At 37.1% G+C, this 11,342-nt stretch overlaps 2 protein-coding genes across 2 annotated transcripts in view; one reads left to right on the forward strand and one right to left on the reverse strand.

Moving 5' to 3' along the window:
* LOC132106505 (sodium-dependent noradrenaline transporter-like) overlaps positions 1–8,125 on the reverse strand; it is a 15,234-nt gene extending 7,109 nt beyond the window's left edge. Inside the window, exons 1-4 of the mRNA XM_059512240.1 lie at positions 7,894–8,125; positions 7,163–7,634; positions 6,001–6,132; positions 5,429–5,666 (exon numbers count right to left, since the gene is read on the reverse strand). Coding sequence (XP_059368223.1) covers positions 5,429–5,666; positions 6,001–6,132; positions 7,163–7,454 — 662 coding nt within the window. The 5' untranslated portion in view covers positions 7,455–7,634; positions 7,894–8,125. The remainder of the gene's footprint in view (positions 1–5,428; positions 5,667–6,000; positions 6,133–7,162; positions 7,635–7,893) is intronic.
* Positions 1–11,342, forward strand: part of LOC132106558 (dipeptidase 2-like) — a 436,558-nt gene that overhangs the window by 101,192 nt on the left and 324,024 nt on the right. The gene's annotated exons all lie outside the window — the stretch shown is intronic.

Genomic DNA, 11,342 nt, shown 5'->3' on the forward strand with positions numbered 1-11,342 from the left:
GTAAAGGAAGTGTCCTGGGTCACAGTCCTCCTGGAACCAGGAGATTCTTTGAAGGGTTTTCCTCATCGAATCATGGAACACTTATCAATGGATCTCCAACAAACAAAACATCCATTATTATAATGTTCTCTATTCTTAGTCGTGCTTCAAGAGCATAGTGTAAATATATTCATCTGCACACAAAAACGTTTTGAATAAATATATGGTGCCTCTATGCAGAGGTGTGGGGGGCCTCACTGAGTTACAAACCACTGAAATTCTCTAGGGAAAGACTCTAGGGAGTATGTACAGTGGGAGTTACCTTGCCACTTGACGTCACTGCTCTTATTATACTTGGAAAAGGGGTTATGAATCAAAATAAAATTGATGTTCTCTCAAGTCAAAGTATGATAAAGCCGTGCCCCAATAACTGAAGATCCTATGAAGAATCTACAACTCAAAGCATTTAATCCACTCCAACTCTGTCTAGGGAACTGTATTTTGTTTTTATAGCACATTCTTACACCCTTTCATGTGCTTTATATGTTATGCTTACGCTCACTCTCATTTTACGGCTGTTTCCACTAGACTGTCTAGTCTGAACTGATGTTTATTATATACTAACTCTAACCTAATGTTCAGAGAAACCCAAGTAGATTTGAAGAAAAACTTTTGGCTTTAACTAGTGTAACAATGGGAACTCAGAAACTAGTGGGCATTGGATTCGAATGTAGTGTCTGTAAATATATAATAATATAAAAATAACAAAAGAACACAGAAACAAGAAGACAGAATAAGATCATCAAACAATGCGACTGTGTAGATCTGACAAAGAACACTGGAAACACGCTGGCCTTAAAGCATATACATAAAGCCTAATTGAATATAGGAACAGGTAAGAACAATCATGGAAAACAGAAAACCAGGTACAACTACAAACAAAGAGTCCACATAACAAAAACACACAGACACAGAACCATTACAACTAGTAGATCCAAACCAGTACAATACTACATGTGTCACACACAAGATTTGCCAGATCGTAGATTACCCATAAAACCCTTTTTCCCGCGGGTTCTTGCCCCCCAAGAGGGATGACCTACAGTTTGCTTCTAACATCTAACAAGGTTGAAAAATGGTTACGATCAAAAGTTTCTCAACCATCCAGTGATGAATATTATTTCTGGTTTCTAGCAAAATATCTGGATACACCCAGTTAAAAGAGTCTCTGTAGAATGTGATCTAAATGATTCCTGTGCTGCACCTCCCAGCGAGTTTCAAAGAGCAGAAACAGTACAGGCCATTGTTCTTATATTATAAACAAACCCCTAAAGCACTGCCAGAACATTGCTGTAGTCTTTCCTTCTGAAAGACGTATCTTGTAAAAAAGGAGAACGAATGCTGCTCTGTTTGAACATGCTTTGAGTTTAGAAGCCATGATGTGAATTAAAGCAGACTTGAGCCATGTCTATTTACTTTAAAAAAAACAAGTTGAAAGACCCAGAATATTAACCTTAGGACAGTTGTCAAGTGACAAAGTATCATTACCACACGATTCCTATTTCAAATTCTGATCAGCCCAACTGATTAATCTCCCACATGTGTGATAATTCATATTTCTGTGAGAAGTTTTCAAATATGCCATAGCATAATTTGACATCAGTAATGGATTAAATCTGGATCAGATGCACAGGTTTGGTTTTGGTAACATTTAAACTAAGATGCTTCTATTTTTAAATATATTTAAATGGAAAACTTTAAAGCTGGAGAGAGAGCTTGAGAATTGCTCAACTTGCTCATCAAACAAGTCATTTGGTCACGCGCTGGGAATAAGGGAATAAACGTGAGTGTGAAGTCCACAGACACATGGATTGATGAAGCCATCGTGACTGAGTTAATGAAGAGAAGGAAAGCCAGACAAACCCTCAGGGCTGAAAAGACGGGAGACAGTTCAATCCCGTCATCATTGCCAATAACATCATGGTGGGACCTGCTAAAGCTTGACCTTTAATCCACTCTCTGTGACATTTCAGTTGACCGCTGGCCGTTTAACATACCTACATACAAATCTCTTGCTTTATACCAGGCTGATATGACAATAAATACTTTTACAAACAGCTCTTTCACATTTGATTATTCATTTACTGGAATGACTTTTTTACTCATCCTTTAGTAAATAAAGTTTTGATGAGATCTTTAATAATTACATATGTGTGTTGTCATAAAGCAAAATTGATTTTACAGATTTTAATCAATACATTTGAATAAAACACATTGTAAAATATACAGTATATCCAAAAAAACTAACAAAACAGTGACAAACAGGACTACATGTTTACACGTTGAAGACAACAACAGTGCATTAGGGGGTTTCCAAGTCATCTTTTGGCTTGCCCACCAGGAACTATTCTATATAATGCCGTTTAAAAAAATGTATTCAACTAAAACAGACATGACTTGACTAGTGCAGTAGACTACTGGTATAATAAAACTTTCAACATGGCTATACAATGCATCAACCTACTGTATAAAATGCACTTTTCAACAAGCACAAAAAAAACAACAACCTTTTTTCACTTTTTCTAGAGGACTCATCCATCTTTTTTCATAATAATGTTAATTGATAGATTGGAATTGTGTGGGTTACCTGTGGATTATTGTGATGTTTTTATCAGCTGTCTGACTCACAGTCTGATGGCATTCACTACAGAAGATCCATTGGTAAGCAAGTGATGTAATGCTAAATTTATCCAAATCTGTGCAAATAAACAAACACACTCATCTCCAACTTGAATGGCCTTAAGGTGAGTTATATTTCTATTCCTAAACTATTCCTTTAAAGGATCCCATGCTTTGTTATTTGCCAATGATAAAACCATTGTGTTACATGACAAAAGTAACTGCCTAAATATATAGTCCAAAAGCACACAAATAGAAACTCAAACACTCCTGGACACTTCAAAACCAGACATAATCACTCTTTTCATTCTGAGGGGAGCAGTGACAGCGGTTAGGTCAGAACAGATGTGAGCACAGCCCCCTCTAATTAAATAATTACATTTGATTGGTGAATATCTTGGCAAACATTCCCTCTAGAGCTCTTCATAGATCTGATGTCCCGTCCTTGCCAAGCTAAATCCTAACACCTATGATTTCACCATATCCTCAGCTATGTTCTCTGATCCAGACAACGGCCACAGAAGAAAACTCTGATGGCATATGGGGTCTCAACACAGCTTGCTTAACTCTGGAGCAAATTCTATTTGTTTTCATAACAGGCATCAGGATGTCCTAAAATGTGTTTGTGAAACCGCACATTCATTGTGGTGATGGACCCCTCTGGCTGACATGAGTTCAGCCTTGTTTATATTTTTAATATTTCATTTCCTTCCTTTTTAATTTTTGTAATTATTAAAAACAAACAAGCACTGCAAATAAATAGCATTTGTTACACTTATAACCTTCATGTGTAGTTTCTTAAAAGTATTTACTAAAACACAACCATTTGGCACTTTTAATAAATCATGATATATAAAAAAATTCAAATAAAACAAGCATGCAACAATGAACTTATATTCTAAGGGTTCACTATTATGCTTATTTGATTTATTATTTTAATTACTTTTAATGATTATTATTTGAAGGCACAATAAGTATGGTGAAGATCTTTGTCTTGGCTACTCAAATGATTATATTTTTTCCTCTAAATCCTCTATTTCTGTCTTCATGACCTCAGTCTGTTGTTAAATCTGAGACTGCGTGTGATGTACAGTAACAAGATTTCAGTAATGACGGAATAATTAGATTTAGGACACCTGCTGTGTAAAACAATACAATGGAGCAGTAACGGTTCATTAGACTCAACAAACAGTGATTGACTCGAACATGTCAAAATTGGCAGAGACAGCGTAGTCAAAGGATATGTGGGTGGCACACAAGCTGATGAAATTTGCTTTGTTGAGCTTGTCATATTTCGCTTTTGTCTGGTTGTCGGTTGTTTTAGAAAGATGTGTGGCATGAAGGGTTTGTGTAAGACCAATGAACTTGACTGGGTTTTTATCAGGGGCTTCTGGATAGACAGCTGCTGGTTCAACAACACTTTCTGTGATTGGTTTCTAGTGCTCCCCATCATTTTGCCTATACTGAGCAACACACTGCTTAATCTAATATTCAGTATATGGCACACCTGCTGAGCATGTGAGTCTGCTGTATGTGTGACAGTAATGAATATCCTCTAGTGCCCTTAGTGCTGTCCCATTAAGGCAGGATTACTGGTGGCCGAAAACTATTAAAATAGAGCGACATGAGTGGGGAAAAGCGGAGGAAATGACAGCTTTCCACATCCCCTCACACAGAAGACAGCTGGGGAAATGACACTTCAAAGCAATGCTGGTAGGAAACTAGTCCAAAAGATGGTAAGAGCATAGGAGAGGAAAAAAGTGAGAGAAACAGCTAAACTGACAGTGAGAACAAGAAAAGCAGAGAGTGCAAAAAAGTGGTAGATCACCAAGAAAGAAGGAAAAGGGGTTGAGGGTTGGATGAATTCAAATATATATTATCTATCACATACGAGGTAGACATATGGATGCACATCCACATTCCCCAGTGATGTTAGACTCTTTAAGAGATTTCATAATACACAAACATGCATTAGATCTGAGCAGTAAATTTAAGGAATAAAGACATGGAAACCCTCACTAGAATCTTATGACGTGTCTCTATGAATTTGTCCATAACCGGTTGTAAACAAATCATCAAGTGATGTAGGTTCTTCATTGTTCCACACAATTTTCTGATTTCCCCTGGCACGAGGAGCCAAATTTTCCCTTAGACACGGAAAAGGACTGCTTTTCTTTGAAGTGCAAGCGGCTGCCTTTCTTTCAGTCTACATCAAGAGTTTCGAGTGCCGCATACATGTTTCAGTGAGTCTGACCTAATTTTGAGCACTTTTAAGCAATATTGTTCACTTCTGGTTAGCTAATAATTTTGCAGCAACAGGGTACAATTCAATATTTACTCAATCTCATGTTGTTCCAAATCTCTATATTTACTTACCTCTGTGGAACACAAAAGAGGCTATTTTAAACAGAACCTTATCAGTATATTATGTTCCACAGTAGAAAGAATGACATACACATTTGGAATTAAATGAGGGTAAGTACAAATTTAATTTGTAGGTGAACATTCAGAAAAAACAATAATGATCTCAAAGGGGTTTTTTTATAAACAGGATATTCATACTTTTAAGCAAATCTCGAGCAGACCACAGTCGATTAAATAGAGAGCCTATCAACTGTCTGCCTGAATTATTTTAATTGACACTAATATTGCATCAGACTTTGCATTTCCAGACATTTTCATGATACTACTGTTAGAATATACAACAACTCAAGCACAACAGCAAAGCCACAGAGCAAAAAACAATAATAAAAATAAATGTAAGACTCACTCGTAGAACTCTGCAGCCGGTGTGTTCTTGTTCTTGGCATAGGAGGTTCTGTTACCCAGGAAGGTGCCATTGATGTGTTGTGGTTCTGTGCAATTGGGGCTGTTCCACGGGTTATTACACGTGAGCCAGGGCAGCTCACTTGTCAATGAGGAGAATAAGTAATACAATGACCAAGCTATGATGACATTGTAGTAGAAGCCCACATACAAAGCTATGATGATTACAGTGTAGCCAACACCTGAGAAGAAAAGTCACAAATATTTTGTTATTACATGAGAAAAAGTTTTACTTTATCTGTTTCAGGCCTCTCTTTGCTTCAGCATATGAAGTTAAAAGTGTGTGTACTAACTTCAAAGTCCCAACAGAGTCACTGTATAACCTATAGTTCACTGCCCCAATGAACACATTTGTTGGCTTTTGTTAGACCATTGAGTTAACCCCGTTTGTGTTTGTTGGGTCAGTGTAAAAATGAAACATCCAGAATGAGCAGTAAATTAATTAAATGTGTTGAAATGTGTGAACCTGGTATATTTATTCTCAGCATCTTTTATGTCTACAAATTTTGTGCATACCTTTAAATATAGGACAGATCTTCCAAACTGTAGCTGCTCCTTCTCTGTTATACTGACCCAAAGCAAGTTCCATGTAAAACAGGGGCATCCCAGCAATGAACAGGAACAGAACATATGGGATCAAAAAGGCTCCTGAGGAAACACATTAAACAATAGACATTTGTCACTGTACAGTATCTGCTAACATAGTGAATAGTCAGTCAAAGGTGGAGTTAGATGCAGTTTGACATAATCATAGTTCTTTACTCTTATAATGTATTCAGATATGGAAAATTCTTCATGGTTACACCTGTACATAGAGGTGAAATATCAAATTAAACAAAAATTTCACATGTTACCTTCTCATGAAAGTTTCTGATCCCATGATCAGAAAGCTACCTGATCCATGCTATATTTGTCTTTGCTCATGAAGTTTTAATACTATAGTTTTAATTTACGAAAAAAAGTGGTATATTTTACTAAACATACTGCAGGACACTGAATATTGTAATGAATTTAAATTAATGATTTTTTTTTCCACAAAAACAAGTTGTTCAAACCTGAGCAACATGTGAAAAAAGAGTGAAAAAATATATTTTGTTACTCATAAAATGTAAAAGATAGCAAAACTTTTAAACAACAGCCCACTGGTAGTTAATGAGTTCACTGACACTGACATCTAGTTTATGAATGACAACAGCACAAAGTGCTGGCAGTTTTCTAACTCTACAGTATGTGTCATTAAATTATATAACGTTGACTGAAAAGTATATGTATTGCTTTGTTAAATATATAATAAAATAATTACAAAAAAAATATTTGTAAACTATAGGGTAATTCATGGTTTTTTTTACAGCTAATATTAAAAAACGATAATTTTTCAAAATATTTATATATGTTAAGATAACAGTTATCTATTTTATATATGCTCTCACTTATCAGCCAAAAAATATAGATTAAACTCAAATAATTTCTGAAACACTGAATGTGTTTTAGTAACAGTTTGAGACATAATTTCTATATTTAAATGGAATTTCAAAGGCGATAACAACCTATGTAAGTTTTTAAGCTGCTCCCACAAATAATTATATATCAAGAAGCCCACATTTTGTTTATCCGAGTTAGTATTGTAAAAAGCAGTGTAAAGGGTAATCCTCAGAATAAATGGAAGAACCGATCTTACCTCCTCCATTTTTGTAACACAGGTAGGGGAACCTCCACACATTGGCCAGGTCTACAGCGAAGCCCACGACAGAGAGCAGAAAGTCCATTTTCTTGCCCCAGGTCTCCCTGACCACATCCTCATCGGAGCCGGAGGTGCAGCCGCGGGAGCTCGGAGAGGCCACGACAGAGGAGTTCGTGTACTGGACCCCATTCTGCTCCTTCACCAGGATCAGCTCAACTTCCTTTTTCTCCACGTTAAACTGATTCAGCGGGGCCACCGAGGACAGTTTGTGCTCCGGCAGGTTGTTCATCTTTGCGCGCTGGCGATTTCGTGGCACTGAGGATGTGGTGCAAGTGTGGTGCGTGCCGCGCGCACTGACGATGATGATGCTGATGATGCTGCTGCTGAGGATGATGATGACGATGATGAATAGGAAACGCTACAGCAGTTGCCCTCCCGATGAGGTAGATTGTCGCCCACCTTTCATCAGCTGAAAGAAATTAGGAACGAAAGTTTACTGTAAGACATTAAAGCATTCCATGAACCACTGTTAACCAACCGAGCGCGCAAAACGATTTACAATGAATGTGCGAAAGCGGTCTGTTACGGTTAACGAGGAAAAGGAAACTTTACAGTGACAATCACTCAGTATTTTCCGTTGGACGCAACATACTTCATGGAGTAGCTAACTGTATATGCCTGCATGAAGTGTTGCTTTTCGAGTCTGTAATATATAAAGATGACTCTACTTGTCAACATGATCCGTCCCTCCTGCTTGATCCAACGAGAGAGAGAGTGCCGCTTCTCAACAAGTTTTACTTTCCCCTTCCTTTCAGCTGGAGGCTATAAGTTGTAAGCATTTAAACCAACATCCAGTTCATCCACACGTGATATTATCTACATGATCATCAAGAACCTGGTCTTCTTAATATGTTTTGAAGGTTCCTCTCCGCCCCGAATGTCACACTTATCTTCAAACACGCGGTGCGCCACCGCTGGACTTTTCTTTTCTTTTCTTTTCTTTTCTTTTCTTTTCTTTTCTTTTCTTTTCTTTTCTTTTCTTTTCTTTTCTTTTCTTTTTCTTTTCCTTTCCTTTCCTTTCCTTTCCTTTCCTTTCCTTTCCTTTCTTTTCTTTTCTTTTCTTTTCCTTTCTTTTCTTTTCAACACCAAAGTTTTTATATATACTGCAAGTTTTTATATACTTTTACATACTGCTTACTTTCCCCCTACAATTAGAAGGGTCAGATCCCCCCAAATCCCCCTCTTAATTCACACCCTGTGTAATTTGTCAAAAAGACTTTTCAAACTATGTTTGATCCAACTCCCATCACTACTACAATTTTTTAAAAGTCTGTTTTATTTGCTCTTGAGTTGCCTGTTTCTTCTCTCTTCTTCTACATAGATTCAATTAGTTGTTTTCTAAGAAGCAGTAAAAGCATTGTGTTCCATGTGTAATCTAATTCCACACCGCTTTAGCCAAAGGCGACGATTTCTATTAGATATGGGCAATCAGTTCGTCCCATTAAAGTCAATGAATGTCCCCTTAAAGCTCTCCAGCGTTTCTTTTATGAAACCTTTACAAGCCTGTTTTTGTGCAGTTTTGTACATATTCTGGTTCAGATTAGATAACAAAAGTAAGGAGCAGGGTTTTAGAGGCTGATTTATATGTTCCTTAACACACATTCTTCCACCAAATGAGCTGGAATCTCTATTCTCTATTTCTGTATTTTACCATAAATGGGGGAAAGGGTGATGCTATAAGGCCACCTTTAGAGCAAAGCAACCTTTCCTTGAAGCATGAATAATACTTGCATATTCTGCATCAATATTGCAATTAGCCTCCATTTGACAGGAGTAAGCACTGGTATTCCAGGGTAAAAATAAATATTCCTTTTTTTTTTTTTTTTTTTTGAAACCCAAACCAGATGGCAGACAGTGCCATGACTCACTGTAAAATGTCAATTCTTGCACCAAATAAGGACCTTGATGTCAAGACATTAGTATTCTTGTATTCTCCTAATTATGCCCCTTCCAGTTCTGTGACTGATCAATATCTCGAACATGGGGTCATGTGTGTCATTCAGGACAAGACTGATGAACTAGGATCAGTTTTACCCTTTACGTTTTCTAATGACTGTATTTACATGAAGGCTGGATATAATCTTGAAACAATACATCTACTTTGCAGTGTTTAACAAAGCATTTGACCATTAAAAACATAATATTTGATCAAAAACAATTGTGATCTAATAAACAGCTTTGATGAGCATAAGATACAAAAATATAAAAACATTTTAAACACTAGTATATATATATATATATATATATATATATATATATATATATATATATATATATATATATATATATATATAATGCAAAACCATATAATGGAAATTTTCTTAGCAAGAATATATTAACGCCTTGTCACAAGGAATCGACTTCACTATATCAAGGCCTTAACATCAGTGCACTGGGCACTATATTGCATCATCTCTTTATGAACAACAAACTACATGTCATACAAAAACAAGAACAGGTGTGGTGATGATATGCATGAAACTGAATGTTGTGCATTGCTTAACCTGTCTGGGAGGATAGACTTGAGTAAATGAGCTTGAATTCATCCAGCAGTTAGTGCAAGGTTAAAGCATTCTTTATGTGTGCTCCCACTAAGAGGAACTTTAAGATGCTTCTTGCCAAGGTCAGGAGTCAGGACCTCCTGCTTTGTGGGCATGATGGCTCGAAATGAAAAAAAAAGACAGAGAGAGAAAGAAAGAAATAAAAACGACAAAACAGGGATTTTAAGCCCTGTTCGGACATTTTGACAAGGCAAAATAAAGCTGAAGTCTAAGGGAGATAAAAAGAAAAAGGAAAGATGCAGTATGCGGTCTCCTTCTAAGGGAAAAAGTTTTTGCTGTATACATTGTCTACACATGCAATGGGAGTGAAGAGTCTGTGATTTGCAGCTATTTTGCAACCCGTCAATTAGCAGCGTAGCCTGTCGGCGCTGACCTTTTCAGACGAGCCCCCGATCTGCCCCCTCATCTCTTCCAACACAGACCGCCCAGCCAAAGCCCTAACAGCTAACACTTGTTTGGTGTTGTGAAAAAAAAAACTTGATTACTTGAGCTGATTGTCCACAATTTGACTAGGCAGACTCACCTCAGGCTGAAATCAAAATAAATGCTGCAATATTGTGAGCAAAAGAAGGGAGAATGAGAGCATGAGAGCAAGAAGGGCGGACATGGAGATAGCAAAAGACGGAGAGAAAGAAACAGTAACAATAATGTGACTTAATTGATACCCTGCAATCTCAATAATTGTGATTCCAATTAATTGCCCCCCTCATGTTTGAGCAGGTTAAAACAAATTGGCTGTGGAAATCACAGCTGGTTATCACAGCGTGTGAAGACTTTAATGAAGTGAGTGTAATCCCATCCTTCATACTGCTGTATCGGATGAGAGAGAGAGAGAGAGAGAGAGAGAGAGAACATTACCTTTCCATAAGACATCATCATATCATCGTCCCAGACCTGCCCTCTGATGATATTATATTGACAAAAGCACTCTAAGTCACTCGCAGAGTACACTTACTGATTGACTTGGTTTTGATATACTGCAGCTCAGCACAACAGAAGGTACATTACAGAAACCACTTGATGATGAAATCGTTTCTCCTTTACCAACCTCGTTTATAATATTAAAAAGGACAGATAGCCTGTTTCATCCTATGTTGATGACAAAACGTTGGCGGGCACTGTGTTTGACTTTATGCTAAATCATTGTAATTCTAAGGCCTTGTTCTAAATGGTGTTCTGGCAGTCTTGCAATGGCTTTCGTCAGTAAACTGAATCCTATAAAAGTGTCTACTGAGTTAACTTCCTTTGCGTATATATATAATTAGTTGGGCCTATCATCAATGCTCTCTCTATTTTTTTTATTAACAAAAAATATATATATAATTAAAAAATTATGCTATAAGTCTTAGAAGCCTGCCGTTTTTTGAGGTAACTACGTGTACAAACGCTGCCTGAGAAGTCATTGGCCATATTCCAGCAAGGCAATAAGTCTTCCTTCTGGATGCAGAGACAGGATGTCTAGTCATTCTGAAGAAAATTTATAGGCGGAGTTTGACTTTATGCTTGGGTGAGGGACACCCACTGGCAGACGAGTCACGAGCACTTCTTTATGTTCT

This window comes from Carassius carassius, chromosome 2 (assembly GCF_963082965.1).
Source record: "Carassius carassius chromosome 2, fCarCar2.1, whole genome shotgun sequence".
NCBI lineage: Eukaryota > Metazoa > Chordata > Actinopteri > Cypriniformes > Cyprinidae > Carassius > Carassius carassius.